The sequence below is a fragment of the Micrasema longulum genome, unplaced genomic scaffold (assembly GCF_059751315.1).
Source record: "Micrasema longulum isolate JH-2025_06_02 unplaced genomic scaffold, ASM5975131v1 h1tg000252l, whole genome shotgun sequence".
Taxonomy (NCBI): Eukaryota; Metazoa; Arthropoda; class Insecta; order Trichoptera; family Brachycentridae; genus Micrasema; species Micrasema longulum.
Window position 1 is genome coordinate 514,091 of NW_028277457.1, and position 23,220 is coordinate 537,310.

Genomic DNA, 23,220 nt, shown 5'->3' on the forward strand with positions numbered 1-23,220 from the left:
CTTGTTTTTTTTGTATGTCCTAATCTTTCAAAACCAGTACTGAATTTATTAATATTGAGAGATGGACAATGTCTTTGGCTAGTAAAAAAATGGTTTAGAAGTTTTTAGGGGCTTGTGACCTGTCGTCAGCTGGTCACTTTCGACACAATGACTCATTTGCGCTTCCAACAGGGAATCTAACATCAACAAAGGATTCAAGCTTTTTACTTCGCTCAAAAATCAACAGATGGAGAAATTGAATTAATGTGGATGTTTAAATATTGGCAGAATAGTAAAATACTGCCAATGATAGATTATCATCATCTTTTCTCTACCCGCATCCAGTTGTGCATAAGGCTCTGCATCGGTACAACAAATGCGGAGTATCTGGATCAATATTATTTTTTTCACGTAAAACCTTTTATTTTATTTTATTACATGGGAAGGTAAGATGATCAGTCTTAAGCTTCAGACTCCTTTAGAGTCCAGGGACAATGAAATATTGCATATTTCACATCCTTCCTACCAGGAATTGAACACAAACATTTTAGCATGTGTCATAATATTTCATGTAAAGTAATTTTATTTTTTATAATTTTTGGCTAAGTTTTATAGCCAATAAATAAAAAACACACAAACCACCACGCCAATTCTCTGTAGGAGTAGGCAGAGAGGGTAGAACGCCACATCACATGTCTCTGCATACAGACCTAGCTTCCTTTACATTCATACATTTTCTCATGCATTTTTTACATTTCCATCTTCAAGTATTTGATGGAATCGATCGCGTCATGTCTTTCTCAGTCTTCCTCGCTTTCCGCATCCATCAACATTCGCATCGTAGATCCTTTTAGCCGCTCTTTTGCTGTCCATCCGCTCTACATGTCCAAACCAACCCAGCACCCCTTTCTTGATTCTGTCAATAATGCATGTCTCAGCCTTATGTAGTTCACGGATCTCGACATTTGTGCACCTATCATATTACCACACATTCGCCTGAGAGATCACATTTCGACGGCATTTAACCTACTTTCGTCATCATTTTTCCGATTCCATACTTTGCTCCCATACATTAGAGTTGGCACAAGAACTCCATTGTGAACTGCTAGTTTTGCCTCTTGAGACCAACATTTGTTTGCCAAGGTAGATTTCAGTGCACCATTCACCCTGTTCCTGGCACTCATCCTCCTTTCAATATCATTCTCAGTCATTCCATCCCTAGTAAATATACCTTCCTGATACACAAATTCTTCTACCTGATTCAAAATATCTCCGTTCACACTAATCTCACATATAGTTATATGTTCATCCCTTTCAATAACCATTACTTTCAATTCATCAACATTCATTAGCAAATTGCTTTTCTTGCATTCATCGTAGACTTTTGTTACCAAGAATTATTGCAGATCTCCTTTGCTGCTAACAAAAAGCACGGCATCATCAGCATACAATAAAAAACTGGATTAAAACTATTTTTATGTGCTTTATATATTTTTTCATAATTAAAACTTATGTAATAAATAAAATAAATAATAACAGTTTACACCAAAATATTAGGGTTATAATCCTGTAGCCATAGCAACTGATATTCAATACAAAACAATCTGTTTACGCTGTGTTTATCAGTTATGATATTTTCTATTTACAATCTACTGTGCCTTATTTCATTAACAAATTGTCAAGTGAAAATACTGATTATTACTTCTACCTATGTCTGAATCTGTGAATGATGAAATTTTTGTTGGATGGCTTCAAAAAGATGCAGAAATAGCACAAAAGAGAAACGCTAAATTGCTTAAAGTACATAACTTATTTATTAATTTACTAAAATGATAAGAACTGTGCGCTGTATATTATTCGCATTAAAATTATGCAAGGCTGAGGCAAAAGGTATTGACAAAATCAAGGCAAAAGTGCTGTGTTGGTTTGCACATGTGCCAATGACAGTAAAATTACATCTAAAAATATAAATACTCATGTTGATAGATGCAGAAAACATGGAAAACTGAGAAAGACATAGCATGACTGAATCCAAGAAATACTTGATGATGGACATGTCAAAGGTGGGATTAATTGGTGTGCATGCAAGAGATGTATGAATGTAGAGTAAGCAAGGTCTGTATGCAAAGACAAAGTAAAGTAGCATTTTTACCTCTCTATCTACTCCAATAGGGAAACCTTGTGATGATTTGTTTGTTTGTAATTTGGTAATAGAGGCGTTTTGTTGTTTAGTTTACTTAGATCCAACTCGGCTTATGTCAATTCTATATTTGTGTAAATGTGTTTATTTTTTATGTGTCAGTATTCCTGTACCAGTTTTTTACTTTTCATCAATTAATGGACCATTTTCCATTTATAAAAGTAAACCAGAGACATTTCACTGGAATCTTATACATATGTTCATTTACTAGTACAGATACACAGCTTATAGTGACACAACCAGGAACGACCTATGGCTGTGAACTTGCCCTGACTCGCTAGAAAACGCGTGTTGAGTCGGGGCACAATGTTAGTTCTATGTTTTTTTAGACTGGAAATATTAAAAACTGAGTCCATATCAGCATATGCATAGTCCTCTTTCTCACAGCCAAACGCTCACACTACTTTTCTAAGCTCGCGATGTTAGACCAATTCAATGTGATTTATTTGGCTCACATAAAAGGGTAATCAAACCAGGTAGGCATATTCAAATAGAGGGTGAAGAGTTACATATATCTCATACTCTGCAAATCGCATTATATAAACAGATAGAAATAAACGATACATAAATATACAAACATTAAGTGTAAGAAAGATATGTAAATACAGTAGAACTCCATTTATTTAAATTTCGGTCATCCGGATTGCCGAATTCCAGATCATTTTCAGAAAATAAAAAATAAAGAGAAATATGAGAAGTTTGTAATTTTAATTTAATTGTGTAATTAATTTTGCTGAACATGTTAATGTAAGTTTTTGATGTGATTCCAATTCGCTGTATTATTTCAAAAGAATCTGGCACTCATAGATAATTGTAGTTTTACTGTACAGAAATATTTTCTTAGTTCATATTTCGGTGTAATGCATTGCCATTGCTATGACCCTGACAGTCAATGCCATTATCTATGTGCTTTATTTATTTTACAGAAACATACAGTCAACAATGATTAAATTACATAGGTTGAAAGACAGACCACCGAAGTTTTTAAAATAATAATCATAAATTATTACATTATAGTACACTATATATATGTAAGAGGGTGTATTTGTGGTATGAGAGTAAGTGTTCGGGAATGAGTCGTAATTTATTTTTAAATAAATTAAGGGGCTTGTTAAATATATCAATAGATGAAAAATTATAATTTTATTTGAACATGAACGGTAGAGGATAGAGTAATGTGCATTGTTAGTGCTACAGACTGGAAGATGAAATAAATATTTATATTGTATCACGCGAAAAGGGACATTAAAAATAATTTTGGAGAGTAGGTTGGAAGAGTCCATTTTACTAGCATAAAGCTGATTAACTGTAGCCAAGAGGCCGATAAAATGAGGTCCGCAAGGCTGAATTTTATGGCAGACAAACTCAATTAAGTCCTGCTGCATTGAAAGCATGCAATTTGCAATGTTGTGTAGCAGTAATAATAACTAATATTTATTTGTAATTTCTAGGATTTGGAAATGTCAAAAGCAAAACTCTTTTCTCGGTCTATTTATAGCCCAACTGAACAAGTTAGGTCTGTGGCAATCCAAAATTATAAAATGGAACCATCATTGATGCCGATAAAGTAATTTAAAATAAAAATACAATGCATATTGATGTGCAGAGGATATGCTTTATCAAATACATATAATAGAGTTTGAACTTAGTTTCCTGCTTACAAAAAAGAAACAGAATATTAAAATGTACCAATAAATCAAATAAAACTTATTACAGCGCCCCAATATTTTATTATGTCTTTTATTTTTGTCCCAAAATGGAGATAGCATAATGTTGAAAATTGATAATATCTAAACAATAATAATAAGATTCATAGTTTATTAATAAAAAAAAAACAATATCTTTATCTACTACATACATACTTAGGTAATAGATTTCTCTGGATTATGTTTAGTCTGCCCAATTAGGTACAACCTGTTTTAAGGCAGACATTTTTATGCAAAAATAAACGACTACATTACTACTTGTTAGTTAATTTATTATACAGTTTTACAATATTTAATTATACCATTTATTATTTAAGAATTAAATTGAGTACATTTTCTGATTTTTCTCTACCTAAATCCAGTAACCAATTTTCCATAACTGACTAAGAGGTTTTTTTTTCTGATGTATAAAACCACAATTTATAATGAAAAATACACAATATAATATTTCTCGTTTCTGTTAACTAATGGTGCATGGGCATATAACAACAGGTCTCGATCATTTTTCATTATTTTTATTCAAAAATTGTATTTAAAGTTCAATCAAGCACCTGTGGAACATTAAAAAAAATTATTAAGACCTGATTGTATTTCAACGGAGAGGGAAAACATTTTTAAAAATGGAATATGGAAGTCTAGGCATTTACAGGACTTATGACTTGTCATTAATTATGGCCATTTTTCATACTACGTAACATTCGCCACTCTGTCTATGTTTAAATTTCCACATTTCTTCAACTCTTCCATCTTTTGACTTTTGTGAAAATCCTTTTTGTATATTAGGTATTCTATTTTATTAAAATGGCGTTCTTTTCTCTTTACCTACACCTAAAAATTTATTGAAATAAAAAAAACAACTGAAACCTGATACCAGCATAATAACTTATTCTTGATTTCCCAAAATCAGACAATCGAATCTCTCTAGTGAAAAATATGATTTAGAAGTAGATTATTTGTAATATAAAACGTAAATACAGACGTTCATACTTAAACATAGAAAATAAATATTAAAAATAACTTCTGTACCTGAAGAAATATAAAGCATTTAAATTACTTTTGTTGTATTTTACTGACACATTTATCAACACACCGCTGCGGGCATTGCGGAGGTGATAGAAGAGTAGAATAAACGCAAAATAGCAGCAGAAATGTTTGTACAAAAAAGTTATTATTTTTTAAACTCTTTTGTTACTTTCATCCCCGGTCTCCCCTATTAAGCTAAAGCGACTGTGTTTCACTATGGAAACACATTTCTCTATTTTTTTAAGTGTTCTATGCTTTACTACGAACGGGGCTGCCAACTTTACCAATTTTGGGAACAATGTTATTTAGTTTCTTATTAAAAATTAAAGAAATGGGTTTATCTACAGTTAATTTCTGTTTTATATGTTCAGTTGATTATTGTTTTAAAATCGCTAGCATTAGAATATCATCTAATTCGGTAGATTGCTCCCAAAATCGGCAGAGTTGGCAACACTGACTATGAAAAAAAATATTATTTTATCTATGGCTTTCAGAATAACAATCTGTAGTCTATGGAACACAGATTAATAAAATACGTAAACAGGAGACGTTGTGAAGAAGTTAACGGATTTTTCATTTTACCAGACCTTGTACTATATAATCTGTGCCAAACATAGCGTTTCTTCAGTTTATAATAGTTTATATTTTTAATCCGCTTTGTCAGTTTTATCCTTTTAGTTTTATTTCGCGTGGTTTTCGTTCTAAATACGTTTGAGACACCTGATTTTAAATATCGTTTTTTAAATTTCTCGCTTTCAAATTGTTCAAACTCGTCCGTCGTTGATCGTTATTATATCTGTAGTCTGTGATCGTTATTCGAATAATATTGCCGAGCCTTGAAGCTTGAAGCCTTGGATCTCCGCCTGTCTAAAGTCATTACTTATACACACTGGGATCGCGATGGAGCGAAATATCGAAGATTCTCCGCCGGTGTCGCCAAAGCCTCGTCGACGGTCTTCGTTTTTCGAGCGGAGAACATCGACAGGTGAGTTTTAATAATGGTTTTGTCAATCGAAAATAATATTTGCATTGCTCTTCCGCGCCGATTTACTTTTTCTTTAAACCCGAATAACGTGTTTTAAATTTTAGTCATGCCTTTTCCTCAACCCGTCGACGATACGACGATAAACGACGATGAAAAATTAGACGATACGAAGCAAAAGGAGGTTGAACTGTAAGCACACTTTGATTTTTACACATTTATATTTTAATGAGGGCCTTATAAACCTGGTATAAAATTTCGCCTAGGCATATTCTTCTTCTTAGTTTTTCATTGGCTTTTTTCACCCCTAACTATGGTGTTCTAGCTGTCAAGTTTGAGATAGTTTATTAAAATATTTACACATGTGTTAGTACTATACATACAAGTTAGTGTGTTAGTATTTAATATTACATACACTTTACATAATATATAACTTATTTACAACTTAATACCATTTATAGCTACATATTTACATAAAATTTTTAATATATATTTATTGGGTGGGGACAAAAGAGTTAAAATATTAGTAGGGAATGGGGCGCTGATTTCGGAGAGGTTAGATAGGAACTCCGGATAACAATTGTTTATGGGGCATCCAAAGAAAATATGATTTAGATCTTCCTCCTCAAGCTGACATTCGCACATGGCAGAGTCCCGGACATGGATTCTAAACAAATGAGAACCATTACAACAATGTCCAATGTGCATTTTCTGCATATAGAAGATGTCTCAAATTTGTTCAGAATCACTTTGGAGAACCAAGGCTTTTCTGTTACATTTGGTTTCAATTGGAAAAGGTGTCTTCCCTTGGCTTGGGAGAAGGCTACCCAATATTCTTGCCATGTGCGAAGTTGCTTCTCCTTTGTCATAACGAGGAGATCACCTAGTGGTAGGAAATTACTATAGGCAGGATCCTCGGAATGGACCGCCTCTTTTGCCAACTCGTCCACCCTCTCGTTACTGAGAATACCACAATGGCTAGGGATCCACGACATAAAAATGCTTTTATTGGATGCCTCTGATAAAGAAAGAAGAAATAGAGTTTCCACGCAGAGTTCGTCCTCGGGATAAGAGGATGGGGGAGATTGGATTTATTGTAAGGCACTCAGAGAATCCGACAGGATAAGAAACTTGCTATATTGTGAGATTAAAGCTTAGGCATATTGATAGAATAATAATGGTATAGTAAGAATTCTTACTTATAAACCTCATATAAAGTTATGCCCGGTATAGAGCTGTAGTTCAATCACAAATAACTATCGACGTGCTTAAAAACATGCTAAGCATTTGAGCGATCACAATGAACATGCTTAAGTTATCGCAGTCGTAAGTCAACGCTTGTGTCGGTTTGTTTTTTGTTTTCCTCGTAAATAAATACAGTTCACTGGCGAAAAATCGGCGTTTACTATAAAAAATAATACAACATATTGCATTTGCAAAATAGTAAGGAGTATCTAATATAAAAAAGTGAAAATTAAATTACAATCAATTACTATGGGGACTGCTTTTCTTGACATTTGGCTTGCCAACCGCTGACTAAATGCAATAAATAGCACGATAAATAATAAATAAATCAATAAAAATACCCGCTTTGGAATATTTTCCCTATTTAGAATTAAATCCAATAAAAGTGTTTTATTTTGGATACATTGCAAATTTTAATTATAATATATTATGTTAATTGACTATTTAAAATTTCTAGATACATGGAACGATTGAATAAAGAAAAATCTTCCTGGGAAGACCTCTCGAGATCTCGTAAGGCTGTTCTTCGGGATGCGAAGTAAGTTCTCCACCCTATTTCCTTATTTTAATAAAAATTTATTCTACATATCGACGCTAGGAAGGAAAAAGCTACCTAATAATCTGTCATTGGCTGGTCATCACCCAAATGCACAGCGGTTAGTTTAGGTTTTATAATCACTAAAAAAAAAATTTTTTCTTGAAAATGATATAATTTTCAATATTTCACCTGAACAAATGTTTTTCAAAAAGAGTTCTTATTTTTCCAGCACAAGTTATTTACAACATTTCAGGAATGGTCTGAAAATTTAAATATTTATGTAAATAATGAGTATGTATTTACAATGTTACTTATATTAACATATTACAACAGAGATGAAGAACATTTAAGGGAAGGTAATATAGAAGTCTAGGCATCTACAGGGCTTATGACCCATCAATGGCTGGTTTAAGTGGCCACTTTACACACTGTGTAACGTTCACCATTCTGCCTATATTTGAACATCTATATTCCTTCAATTCTTTCATCTGTTGATGTCTGTGAAGTTAAAGAGCTGAAACCTTTATATTTTTTGGACAAACTCAAAATATTGAAAAATTTAATGCAAAAAAATTTGGACAAACTCAAAATATTGTTGATGTTACTTATAAATAAATAAATAAATTTGCAACGCCAGTTAAATCACAGAAACGGGTTGCTTAAATAAATTTACTTTGTTTTTTTTTTATTAATCGATATTTGTTTCTACCCTTTCTCGAGAATTGAATTCAGAGCTAGCTCAAACAGTGAGTGTGAAATAAATAGATTTCATAGGGTTACGTATGGTAGCCTTAACCACTACTTACTTCTATCTGAGAGTAAACTCTCATTTTCAGGTTTTGGTTCTGTTTCTGGCACAGAACTCAATTCTTCAATAAAATTATTTTAGTTATAGTAAACTGAAGTCTTTTTTCAGGAAATGGAAATGCAATTCGGTGGATTCGGCACAATGCAATCTCCCGGAGGAAGATGCCGCATTCCTGGCGTCCAGACCGGCGCTGGAGAGGATAGCGGAAGGCGTGCACTCCCTCGCCTGCGCCACGCAGGACGTCCTGGCTCTGCGCCGACGCTTGCAGGACGCGTGGCTCCGCAGTGTCCGGGCTCGCCTGGAGTCGGCCGTTCCCGTCGTGGAGAGCATCTTGAACAAAAGCAGTATCTGTTGAACCGTTTGCCATCTAATTGAGATTTCAAAGTGACGCTTATTATCGTAAATGGACTCCATTTTAGAGAAGGAAATATGGTAGTCTAGGTATTCACAAGGCTTATGATCTGTCATCATTCACCATTGTGCTTGTGTTCGAGCATCCATATTTCTTCATTCTTCCGTCTGTCGATTTTAGTCAAGTTAAAGAGTCGAAACTTTATTGAGGCGGATGAGATTTGTCTGACTGAATAATTTCACCTATATATATTGGACATTTGGACAAACTCTAATAATGTCGATTAACTCATTCACGGCGGTGCTCACATACGTCTGTGAGTGCCTATGACAGCATTACTACGCGGTTCTCACAGCATTTGTGAGTAATTTATTATCAAAAAGGTTCGCTCTTAAGCTTAAGTATTCATCAAGTCAATATATTTATGGTAAATGACAAAATCAGTGTTTAAACTAATAGATAAAATAAGTGTTTAAACTAACATATAAAATATGTTAATTCTGAACGCCGGGAAAGGGTTAAATCCAAGAAGTGTTAAAATTGAAAAATGTTTCAATCATCCCCCTTTTTGCAATGTATCAGTAACGCAAATGTAGATCTATCCGTTCAGACTTTTCATATTTTTTTGAAAACAAAGTTTTTTCTACACAACACATAATGAATTGACCCTGAAGATGGCTCTTGCAACAGTAACCAAAATATATTTATCTATTATTAAATTCATCATATCTGGTTCGGCGATTTATTTATTTATCATATTATACAGGTTGTTCATTAAACCCTGTCACATCCGAAACCACGATGATCAGTATGAGCAAGAAGACATATGAATACCAGAAACTTAAAAGGCTCTATGTGCCATGGACAAAAAAGGAAAGCAGACGGGAAATTAAAAATACACATAATAATTCAAAGAAAACATTATTTTATTTTTATGCCAAATCAACAAAAGAGCATATTTTAATGTAGTTTAGTAAAAAATATATAAAAAAGACATATTAAACTAAGTATAAAATCAAAAAAACAAATAATTTAAAAGAAAGTCTCATGTACCGTTGTTAGTTTCTTTTAAAAGGGCCAAAGTGCCCTGCTCTCTAAAGCAATAAAGGTGTTAGTGCCTTAGTGAGAATAAAGAAATAGGTACATCCACTGTTTCATCTATCTATAATAGTGATGTGACGACGATGAAAATTCCCATGGTATTTATAATTCAGTATAATTACTATTTAGCACCCAACATCGTGTATATCTAAAATTCTATTATAAAACTGTTTATGTTCTTCCGTGTGCAAGTAAGGTATTAGATTTTTGAGATCTTTTTTCTTATCTTCTGTTATTTTGCTCTTGCAATTCAGCATGGGTAAGAAATAATTATCTAAATCCGATAACTTTTTGTTCTTCTTCAATAATCTTACAATTTTCCAGGGCTCCATAGAGTTGTGGGTCTCTTTCATTTTGACAACGAAAGGATTATCACTTACGAATTTCAAGCGATGAGCCTTCGATATCTGCATTGTGGTAGTATTCAAAAATGTTTCGGCAGCCAATTTAAAATCCATGAAATCATGTGATGTCATTGAAATAACATTAAAAGGCTGCTTGTCACGAGTATTTTTCATCATATCAACAAGATCTGCAGGAACAATGGAATGTGTTACTCGTTTCCTTTTTTCGATTAAAGCAAAGTCCCTGTCGCAGCTAAGGAATGAATGCCCGCTCATTAAAAATTTATGCTCTATCGATGTAAAAACTTTTTTATACACAAGATATGCCCATAAAAATATCATCATTTTATTTTTATTTTGTCCACTACAATTGTCACTCCACATGATGAGATTCTCCTTTCTTATAAAATTATTAGAAAACATTTTGTAAATGCAGGATGCTATCGCATTTCCCCCTCTTCCTGTAATAGCTTCATGCCACATAAGCATATACCCATCACCGGTATTTTCGATATGCACACCCAAATTGAAATTTGATAATTGTCGCGAATAGTACATGGGCCCATGAGTTAAAGTTGGTGTCAGCAAAACTTGTTGCAAGTCCATGGCGGCAGTGCATATATTACTACTCGGCATCTGTGATTTTTTTATATCAAGTGACATCTGTTTTGTTGCTTTTTCTGCTTTTCGATGGTGTAATTCAAGTTGATTCTTCAGTATTGTTTTATTAGATGGATCGGCATTTATTTTAGCAACATAGAGGTCGCACGTTGCACATGTATCAGTTCGTTTCTGGCCAAATTTTAAATTCGGAAACTCCTTTCCAAAAATTTTAGAGTAGAACTTATATGTGACTTTTGACTCCGGAAAAGATATCTTAAATGCTTTAAACAAACGATGTATATTTAAATCTGGACTTAAGTATTCTTTCTCTGATCTCGCTCGACCATAATGACTTACAAGTCTGGGAAACATATTTACATGTTGTTTAATTTCATCCTCATCTTCGTCTGAATATTTTCGTTTTTTCTTATTGATGTTTCCTCTTGATTCCAAGTAGGTTGTATGTCCTTGTTTCTTTTTATCGAGTAGTACTTGAATCTTTTTTGGAGAAAGGGAAAAAATGTTCATGAACGTTGCTTTGCACACACCGACAACATTTCCCTTGCCATCTGGAAGCATATAATATGCGGTGCATTGTCGCCTACTTAGAGCAGGAGATTCATAGGTTCCATGCCTTCTTCTTTTAATTTCTGTCAAATGGATTAATCCCATCAGAAAAGAAGATTGCTTTTCATTGTTTTTTAACGCATAGAATTCCGTGAACAATGACATCTTTTGTTCGAAAGGTATTTCTTTGCAGTTATAGCTGCATTTGCAGATACACTAAAATAAAAAATGAAGTGAATGAAAGCAACATAGATAATATAGGTACGCAACCGTGGGCGTATCTTAGGGACTTAGGGTCAATATCTATCACTCAGTAGAAACTAAACTAGAGGAACTAAATGTGGTGGAGTGTAATAATGATATAGTAATTTCTCCCGGTTGCAATCATTAGGGCGTAACTTATTTTCTGATATGCCGTTAACATAGTTATTTACACATTAATAATAATATTTACGAAAATATCCATGAAAATATAATTATTAAGGTTTAATTATCTTTAAACGAATTTATAATAAAAAATATATTTTTAAATTCTTTTTTTTGCTCTCCTAAAAACAAGTAAAAATAAAGTTTCACCCAAATACCTCTGACCGGGAGATTTAAAAAATTGAATTCAATACAAATACTCCATTTAAACTATGTCATGGTTGGCAGAAAATTACAGGTTGGCACATCCCTAGCGCATGATGAGTGACATTTTATCTAGTAGAGACAACCGGTGAAGATTTAAAACAATGTACAAACCTCTTGATTTGGGGGTCGTTTTGCAGGAATCAACTTTCTATTGGATGTAAAATATTCTTGTCCAGAATCTTTTAGCTTCTTTCGGGCCACTTGGGCACTTTTTTCCCCCTTTTTACGTCTTTTAACGCCACCACTATTCACAGAGACCGGTTCATTGTCAACCATTTTGATACAAATAGCATATGACTGGCGATGGCACTTAACACCTTTTAAAGGAAAACAGATGTTGGTACTTACAACCAACGCCATCTTTAGAATTTTTTATAAAATATTATTTGTACTACAATGGCATTTATACCCTTCTGTAGGACATTGGCCTTGGCACATACTATCCGTTTCTTAAATAAAATCATTTTCGTTATTTATGGCACTTACACCCTTTTAAGTTTCTGGTATTCATATTGTCACATTAAAATTATTTTTAACGTCGATAAACAAAATTCTTTATAAATATTAGACGCGTTTGTCCGAAAAATGAATTTTCTAACCTGCAATCCTCCCGTCACAAAACCAGTCGCCACCGGCTAGGCCACAACGCTAGAGCCTGACAGGGATACCTAGGCTCCAAGTTTACCTCATAAAACTCAGAAATATTTTGACAAAATATTTTAAATCAAAAGCCTTCTTTGCAGTATGAATTTAATACAGTAAAACCGTGATATAGCGAAAAATGAAGTATATAAAAAAAAAACTAAATTTATTCCCTAAAACCAATTTTTCATACAAAACTGCATTTATATAACGTAATCCCGTTAATATGTATAGCAAAATCATTTTTGTCGCGTACAAAAAAATGCCAATACATGTAAATTTATAACAAAATATATTTTTTTTAAAGATGAAAATATTATTTCGCACTTTCAAAGCGGCGCCGCCACTGCATCTGCCATATGCAAACGGTTTTATGGCCTTTTCGGTGGCACGCGGCGGTCTGTCAGCACCCAGAACTGTCAAAGTGCGTGTCCAGTGTGTGGGCGTGCGTGAAGGAAAACCTCCGAACCTCTTTAAATACTGCTGGGCACGTCAGTCTGTCTGTTTTGTTTTTTGAAGCCGCGCAACATTTCTTTGCGACGGTGCGTAACATATAAGTTATTCCAATGGTCTGGTGTAACTCTTTCAATACCTTCTTGCATAAGTGTTCTCACATCACTTACATTAAATGTGGTATTGTTAACTTTTACGTGGTGTTTTACCATCGACCACACCAATTCAATTGGGTTTAATTTGCAATAATGGGGGGGCATTGTAGCACAGTTTTATTTTCTTCGCTCGCAGTGACATCTACCACATACTTGTCACAGGTCCCCCTGTACGACCTGACAACCCGCGACAACTTCGCTTTGATCATTGTTGTGTCAACATTAATTTCTCCTTTGTCTTCGAGCCATTTAATAATGTCACATTTTTTCCACTGCTTATTTGGAAGCTTGTCCAATTTGACTGAGTGATATGGGGCATTATCCATAACGATGCAGCAATTTTTTATCCAGTGACGGCAAAATACTTTTAAACCATTCCAAAAATGTTTTACCGTTCATTTTTGGAATTTCGTTTCGTCGTGATAGTCTGCAGATTTTTTCTTTTATTCGAAAATTAACAAACCGTTCGGAACAAATCCTGCGCCACTTCCAATATGTAACACTATTAACCGTTTTCCCTTACCCGTTGGATTAGGGGGGCCCACGGAAAGGCCGCGTGCGAAAGCTTCTTGTTTCGATGTAACAGTAGTATGAACTCAATTTATTTTTGATACATCTCCGGCATTTATCCGAGTCTCATCGATAGTATATCGTACGACCTTCCCTACGGTATCTCTCGATAGCTTAAGAGCAGTTTAAGAATAATCTCTATGCCGAAGAATTAGGTTATTAGAATTAGAATCATTTTCAGAATGACCTTAGGAGCATTTAAGTCCTGTCAATTCTGAATCATTCCCGCTAACTGCCCGGCCCGAAAGCTGTCACTTGTAATAGGCTCGACGACGCGAGGTCTGCCCTCGCGCCGGTTGCCTGTGCTGGAGCTTTCTTCTCTGTCCTCCGGAGGTTGACGGTTGGGGCTCCCGCCCGGGGTCAGCCCTCTGAGCACGAAAGGGCTTATCTTTCGGGACCGCAACCGTGCATTTTCCAGAAACTTGCTTCGGAAAAGCGAATTCTCCATCTCGGTTACCAGAATGGGACGAGACCAGTTGACTGGTCGAGATGGAAGGCATCCTGAAGCACTTGCTGACTCCCCCGAGCCTCTGCAGCTCAGAAGAGAAAGCTGCTTCCTCGAACAGGAAGGACGCACTGGGGGGAATTTTAGCGAGGGGCTGGACATCATGCTTATTTTTCACGAGATTGAGAAAGGGGTTACGCTGCGTTTCTATTACCTCAGCCCTCTTACCACAGGCCATCTGCAAAAGGTCCTCAGAGACGCGATTACAGAGATTCTGACCCCCAGAGAGATCTGAGATCTTCATCTGCAGAGTCTCAGGGGTCAGAGGCGTTTCCCCATCGTGGCCCCAGTTGATTAATTCTTGCAGTGAGGACTGCATGAGTTCTCTTTCCTTTAGAGCAGCGTGGGTGATGGCGGCCAGCTCTCGCTCTACGGAGGCTAACTGGGGCGACATAGGGTCCAAGGCTGCCAGCTCCGAGTTGATTTCCAACTCCTTGAACCCTGGATCCGCGATGTAGTCCTTCGTGACTTTTGAGTAGCGCACGTTGCACCACTCTTCGCGGATCCGAAGCGTTGGACGCGTTTCAGCGTACTGAGGATGGCAGTGGGCGGCTGGGGTATCTTCGGTTCTACCAGCTCGGTTGTAGGGGAAGGCATTCTGAACCCTGAAGACTGGGCGGTTATTTTTGGAGGAATTTCTATTGGGATGGCTTCAATGTTAAATTTTTGTAAAACAACTTTTTAAAAATATTTCAAAAAACAAACAAAACAAGACGCAACAGGTAGGTGGTAACGCGACAGAAATTCGACGTCAATCTAAACAAAGGAATAGATTCCCCGCCAGTGACAGCTGTAATACCAACATAAGAGACAAAAAGGGTTGCCATAGAAAAAGGACGGAATTAAGAGGCTGGTAGGAACTAGGTAACGCCGGCCGGAAAGGAGATGCTATCTCACATAAATATATTCTGGATAAGAGACGGCACTACAAAATATTATTTTTATGAAAACTTAATGTCCTTTTTATGAAAAGTTAATTTTATTGTTACGAAAAGTTACTTTACTTTTTATCGAAAATCAATGTCAACTTTACAAAAAGTGAACGTCTTATTCTTTTGTATTTAAAAAAACAACAAAAAAATGTGGAATGAATATTTTATGTAAAACACCTGAAATCAGCAGAAAATACAGAAAAATTCACTGACATAATAAATAGAAATGTTATTCGTTATTCCATTACCAACCGCTTCTCATATTTAACATATATTGCATTACCCTCAACAATAGTAAATAAAGACATTATGATTGGTATTTTCTCATCACATAAGTATTTTACTGTGTAGTGTCACATTTGATCACAATAAAAGTCCATTAGAGATAATAAAGGCAATTATCCATAGATTCAATGGTCATTAATTTCGTGTTTCTAACATGTCTATTTAATTATATAAATCATTGGAAAACTTATTTATCCAACAAAATATTCATAAGTAATTATGTATTTATTAAATAAATCCACTTTTTTACGCATTTTTCTCTGGTCTTTGAATATCTTTCTATTTGTTACTGAAATTTACATAAAATTGTTATTTAGATCATGTAAATATCACTCGGTATTAATATCTTATCAATTGTACAATAAAACCATGATGATCAAACCTGTTTTTCTTTTAAAATAAATTTTATGGGAACCAATCACAACTACATAATGCAATGGTATTTCCAAATTTAATTGACACTAATTATGAAATGTGCATGGTAAAAATGTTATTATATTATTTACGTTAAGATGTAAACATTAGGTATTCAAATTTCATTAATGCCCTCAAATGTGAAAAAGAGTTTAGTTTGTTCACTCGAGTTTATTAGATATTATATATTTTGCCATTGAAAATATTTACACTTTTATTCATTCATTTATTTATTTATTCATTCATTTCAAAAACATTCATATTCACTAACCTATTATAGCTTTTGGGGCTGTGCCCGTGTTAAGCAATACTAATTAGTATAAAAAATGTCAAGTAATTTGAAATAAAAGAATCAGTTTGTGGTCCCGTGGCTAGTGTTGCGGACTCACAGATCAGAGGTCTGAGGTTCGAACCCCAATCTACCCCAACTTGATTTCCATTTTCTAATAGTGAGTTATTGACAACTCATTGAAAATGGCCACCAAAATTAAATTATTTGGGTAAATTATATGAACACTAATATTATTTTTTTTTAAATAAAAAATTGTGCTTAAAATATAACAATTAAAGAATAACAGTCTAAATAGAAGATATTACAATTTTTAAAATGTGTAAATGGCAAGATTTCTTACCATCCATGCGCTCTGTAGCTGCAAGACGTGCTGGAATATTTATTTATTGTACAGCGCCCTTGAGGTGATTTCCACAAAAATGGCGCTATGTAAATTATCCAACTATATATAGTATATGAAATAATAATTACAAATGAAACAGTGTTAAAAATAACTATCCAATTATGGAATAACTTAGGTCCGTCTCAATTGCCTTCATATTGAGTGCTGTATCGCCATCGTCTTCCGTGGACAGTTGGTCGCTCGCTTACTGATTATGTTTGTCTGGCCATAATAATGCCATGTGTTCCTACGACTCGCCTATGTAAAAAAAGATATCAGCCCAGATGATGGGCCCGGCCCAGCAATGCTGTCGAAAAACATCAGCAAGAAGGAAGAACCCAACCTCGATCACAGCATGGACTGTGTCTTCGTTCTAGTAATGAGAGAACCCTTTAAATACCCATTCGTCGCTCTATTTTTTGCCTCCTCTTTCACTGTAGTAGCTGCTCAATTGTGGAATAATCTTACCCAGTAATTAGTCAGAGGCATTTAATAACGTTTCAATCGTGATTTAAATGTAATTAAATTTAACAAAATGGCATAGTATCCCAGGAAAATATTTATATACAAATTAGTTTCAATTAAATATGGGTGGGCTTTTCGGAAATAATTCTCTTTTTTTTTTTCTTCTCTCCTTTCATTTTATTCTTCATAAGAAATGAAAGACTTTGTTTACAGTAAGCTATATTCAATAGAATCTAAGATGAGTTTTTAACATTAAAATTTCCTAATACATAATTTGTAAGCTTATATAATAATACATACAATGCAACTAGTGATAAAAAATACTTCTTGGCTGGCGCTAAATTACAGTTTTAAAAAATATGACTATTTTTATAAATATTATGCAAAATACCTTACTGTAGACTTGCGGTGAATATCCACTGGCTGTAACTCTGTGTTTACAAATTAGAAAAAATATATTTCAAAATCACAATCTAATATTCTAGTAATCAGAGTGAAATATTATAAAGTACAATGATGATCGAGGAATGTACGATCCATTAAACAATACAATGCAATATATACACAAAGAAAATCAAACATTATTTTAGTATATTACAAATAATTTTATATGAAGACTCGCTATGTGAAAATGTTGTCGAATATAACAAATGCAATAATTATAAGTTCTTTCTTCTCCGAATGAAGTTTAAGTGATTCTACCGTGGGTTCAACATGCATAGATCAATGATACATACGTATGTGTGCCGAATTATTTTACCAGAAATCTGGAGCGTCGACCGAAGAAAGCAACTTAGCATTTTATGTTTCACACAATACAGGTAGTCGTCGACTCGTGACCGCAGTCGGGTCCGATAAACAGGCCAGGCATGGTCCTGGGTCGGTTTATGGAATTCTATAGTTTATTATTCTATGAGATTGTCTTTGTTTTCTACGCTCTTGTTATAATCACTTGAAGGGTATGCGGCAAAAACGGGCTCATCAAATAATGAATTTTGCAAGAGCAAAAAGAAGAATGAAAAGTTTGTGGAACCACTGGCTTCATAATATATTTTTAAATACAATCACAGAAAAATAAACACATCTACTTTAGTTATTTTTTCTAAACTCCTTTCTTCGGGGTTCGAACTGGGTGTGCTTCTATAAAATGCTGCAAACGTCCAGTTGCATTCCACCGACAACACTACTGACTAGTCCAACTCATTAGCGTCCACGTCGCAAACCCCGAACAATGGGATCACACTCATGACAGTGGGATTACAGCAGATAACGAGAGAATGAAAGGCGAGTTTCTGGCGCCTCCAAACCAAAACCAACGAACTAAAGGAAGGTAGCCCCGATAGAAAAATCCACCAGAGAAAGCAACGAGATACCATTCTGGTCAGCTTTTCCCAGGAATCACTATGGCAAGTACATCCAATAAGCAGTTGTTTTGGCTGCATAATATAAGAGTAACGCAGGACTGAGATGCTTCCATTGTAGCGATCGCCGATGTCCGGGGGACCTGACAAGGCACCGCAAGAAGAAGAAGAAACTCCTTCGAGACAAAAACGAGCTGAATGCTGGTGCATTGGTATAGTCACATTATTGACTGTTTTTTTGTCAGCCATGAAAATTGTCGAAAAAAAAATATTGAAAAAACAAAATGAGCCCATTTTTACCATATACTCTTCACTTGTGTATTATAAACTTTCGTTTATCGGGTTTCGCTTTGTTTTTGTTTTCAAGGCTCTTTCTGCAAGTTGAAAAATGAGGAAGTTCAGTGATCTTTAGATTTTTTTTGTTTGTAATAGACTATTAAACTAAGCCAAAAAAACATTTTAAAATTTTTATGTATCATATTATCAGCGCTTTGATGTTTCGAAGTTTTTTATTTTTGAAATGACCCCGCATGTGACGTCTAAAGTTCTCTTCCGCTTCTTCTCGGTCGGTTCTGCCGATTGGTCCGTTGATGGTAAGTAAATTGGAAATCTTCCACAATTCTCTTATCATTGATTGATTCATATGAACTAGTGATGTAGTTCAAAGTAGCTTGTTTTATTAGAACATTTTTTCATGCAGTTTCAAGAAACTTTGCAGTACAATTTAATGCTCTAATTTTTACCGCGCGTAAGAAAACATTTTTTATATACAATTTCCCATAGGGCTGAAGTTCCTCATTGCCATTTTCCATTTTGTGAACATCTCAAAAGGACTTAAAAAATACTCAGACAAAACGAGACCTTGGATAAAACCCTCTAAATGAAAAAAATTGAGAAAACAAGTTAAGGATGCAGTTATATGTTGTTTTTCAAGGTTAATCGATTTATAAAATCCTCAAATATTTCGTTTCAAATTTAGTATGCCTAAAAACCCACTAATAGTACTTCTCTTAACTAAGATGATTTCATGCGTATGTATGTATCATGTCCAAAACATGAATAAGGTCAGTTAGTCAAACATTTAAATAGTATATTTTTTTTCAGAATAGGCAATATTGCATCAACAAATGATACGTTAACACGTAGCTGTCATTGAGAAGAAAATGTTTGTTTTCTTTTTACAACCTAATAAAAATGGACAAAAATAGTCACTACACTTTACTAGTCTACATCTCAGATTTACCACGACAATTTGAAAAAACATAAGCACACAATGATACACACGGAAACATTTACAAGAGAAAGAGATATACATATTTCTTTAGTTCCCTACAATAGCTACGACACTGGATGTCTGTTTAATTATAAGTCAGAGTTAACAGCATAAAAATACATATTACATTCAGTGCAATTCTAGCCAAAAATTGATATTTTTATTTTTGTCTTTGAGTTCAAGTTTGTCGTGACTAGTTTTTACAAAACCAACACTATTACACATTATATACAAAATACAGAATTAATACTAAAATTTCTACATTATATTTTTCTCAAATCAACTGGTAGAGTGAAACTCCGTCATCTAACTGTATTTGCATGGTAAAAACTTGTTTAACGAATCACTGCGTCAGAATGATTTTCTGGAGGTATGACTCGCATTAAATAAAATTCACATTGATCTTCACAAAAATCAAACTCAGAACTTCTCGGGTGGAAAATAAATGCTCTGACCATTAAAACGCGAGATGGACAAATTCATACATGGTGTAACAACCCAGAAAAATGTTACAAATCGGCATCTGGATAACCGTGGAGAGGAAAAATTCTAATAATTTCATACATGTTAGATTCATTAACAGAATCATTTTCGCTTCCTCCCATTTGAACCAGAGTCCTTAAAAAGCAATTTCAACTCGATGGCAAATCTCAAATTAAAAATCCTGACATAGGAAATCTAGAAAGGATTAGTTGCACTAAACCGAAATCAAGCGATGGTTATTTAATGGAAATTTAAAAGCAGCAAGTTTATTTTTTAATTACTGGAACCCCTAAATATGTCTCGATTTTACTTTGTATACGTCGGTAATCAGCATTACGCAGAAAAGTTAGTTTTTAACTTTGACAGCTGTCTTCTGGCTGGTTTGTTTGTTTTGAAGCGAATTCCTGATGTCCTTGTAAATGAGGTTTGATTCTTAGCAAGGTCGACAAATGAATCACCTTTTGACTGCAAGAAGGATTTTCACTGCAATATCTCACAGTCCCTGGACTGGCGCTCGAATCGTAAGACTGATCATCTTACCTTCGGGTATATTACAAATGATCGTCGATACACTGCGATTACAGTGCGAATACAGTATACAATGCACTTGGTGTGTATGGAAAGGTTTAATTATTATTTAGCATTGATATAATTCTAGGAATGATTCCTTAGAATGATCGCTATGTTACAATAGAGGAAGCGTTAAAAAATATTAGGTCGAGTCATAAATAACTTCCATAAAATGTAAAAAAATTATACTATGTAAATTCTCAAACCCTCTCGTTGTTTGATGTGGATTTTGATTTAATATTGCATTTAAATTATGACATCAAAGTCTGAAGTCTTTGTTCTTCATTTCGATTATCACTCATTCAGTGTTCACACATCTTGTTTTTTCAGATGCGCCCGCTTTTTTAAACAGCAGCCTTATTTAAATTTCCAAAGCATCACACTCAAAGCATATTTTTTTCATTTTACAGTTAAAAAAAGTAACGTAACATGCGCACAATACTAGACTGCTGTCTAAAGATTAATTAAACATCTCCTGATAATGGCTCCTGGGCCCTGATTATAATGAGAAGTAAACAGAGTTATCTTCGACTGTCCATAAATAAAAACCGATATTTGTGTACGAAAATACGTATTATTGCATGAACATTTAAAGTATCTTGGTAGGTATCCTATTAACTAAACATGTTTGGAAGAAAACATTGTATGCATATTCTGCTTTTCATACGGAAAACTTAATTTGACTTGGAGATAAATGTAAACTTCCCATTGTAATCGGGGCCCTGATAAAAAATGCTGTCAGGCCTTTTCTATATATTTTATAAACTTCCATATTGGTATAATAATATTATATAATATAACAAGTTAGATGTAGGTAAACATGAGATATGTGCCCACGCATCAGAATCCGAAATCCACCATTTTGTTCTAACGCACTAACATTGTACGCAACTCAACCTTCTCAATTCTTTCCTATATTCTGTCAGAACGCATGTTTAAAGTTTTGCGAGCTAACTATCTGCACATAAACTGGCATGATTTGGCGCTATACAGCATAGTCTGTCTCGCTCAAGCTGCAATATCACCACATTTATGAGATGATGTAAATATTTTTCACTAGAGGTGATTTCATTACATCTTTTGACATTGTATAATAAGCAGATGATGTTGCAATAATTGATGCTTATTTTGTTGTATCCATGACTATTTTTTATAATTATTGATAATAAAAAATAGACATAGAAACAACACCAATAGACATAGAAATGTCGGTAAGTGGTTATATACAAATATTTAATAACATTTAGTAAAATGTTTGACCACAAAGTGAATGCTTTAAATATTAATAATAATAATTTATTATACCTTGCGGTGTACTGCACTTATGAACAGCTAAGAAGTTACTTATCACTCAACCTAAATAAAGTTGATAGAAAATTAGGCTGTATTTATGGAAGGTAGAAAAATATATTTCAAACCAGAATAACTTTCGTAATAATAGAGTTTTTCTGAAGGTTGTTTTAAGAAAGGGTATAAAAGTAGAACAATTAAAACTAGGTTAGGTTAGGTTTCAGTGTTCTGTAAGTTTGTAGTTCACACAGCAGTTTGTGTAAAGTATTTTTAAAAATGTTTTTGATCGCAATATTATGTAATTAACTAGGATTAGAAATCTCCCCGATCAGGGAGTGGCATCTCAGCTAGAATGAGCTGAGAAACAGTATATGTACAAGAGACTTAAAAATAGTACACAATAAATTAGAATAGGGAGATATCACACACTACGACCGGTAAAAATATGTGAAATGGATTTAGAAAAACAATCGTATTTTCAATATGAATATGGATATTGTGGAAAAATGTATTCATCTTTAGAAATGGAGTACTGGTGGACAATATATGATATGTCGAACATAAGACTCGAGACAACTTTTACAAAATATATTTAAAATATTATGATTAACAACAGAGTGTGAATCAAAAAGGAAAAAATGTTTTGTTAAATTAATGTAATCCGTAAGGGTTTTCAAATTAATTTCAAATAAAAAATCTTGTTTTGCTGTCATTGTTTCAGATGGCAAAATATGTCATGTCTGTTAAAAAGATGGCTAAATATGGTATGTCTGGAAATTTTTCAGCATTTTGTGTAAACACGCTACAGTGGAGAAATAAATGTTCAATGCATCTACCGACACTAGAATTAGGCTTGTAAAATAAGATTGGAATTTTTCAGAGCCAATCAAACTTTCAAACTGCTGTCCTTCAAAATGTATAAAAAGTGCCATACCAGTAGCTCAATCACAAATAACTATCGACGTGCTAATAAGCGACTTGATAGCAATTTATCACCATGGTTGTTTATCGTATTCGCGATCACAATGCAACATCCGTGAACACCTAATATTAAATGTAAAAATATT

At 34.1% G+C, this 23,220-nt stretch overlaps 1 protein-coding gene and 1 long non-coding RNA gene across 3 annotated transcripts; one reads left to right on the forward strand and one right to left on the reverse strand.

The window, feature by feature from the left end:
- The first annotated feature begins 5,166 nt into the window (after window positions 1-5,166).
- On the forward strand, window positions 5,167-9,784 carry LOC148283214 (uncharacterized). 2 transcript variants are annotated; one of them, XM_088223838.1, is made up of 4 exons: window positions 5,167-5,893; window positions 5,998-6,082; window positions 7,593-7,673; window positions 8,590-9,784. In XM_088223838.1, exons 1-4 carry the CDS (start codon window positions 5,809-5,811, stop codon window positions 8,834-8,836), a joined length of 498 nt encoding a protein of 165 aa, XP_088079964.1. In that variant the 5' UTR covers window positions 5,167-5,808; the 3' UTR covers window positions 8,837-9,784. The 2 variants fall into 2 exon arrangements, with proteins under 2 accessions (XP_088079964.1, XP_088079966.1); XM_088223840.1 differs by having other exon boundaries at window positions 5,414-5,893; window positions 8,579-9,784.
- Window positions 9,710-12,365, reverse strand: LOC148283215 (uncharacterized). The gene is made up of 2 exons (XR_015821901.1): window positions 12,193-12,365; window positions 9,710-11,664 (listed from the first exon to the last, which is right to left on the reverse strand). It is a non-coding gene; the product is annotated as an uncharacterized LOC148283215 (long non-coding RNA).
- Window positions 12,366-23,220: the final 10,855 nt, after the last annotated feature.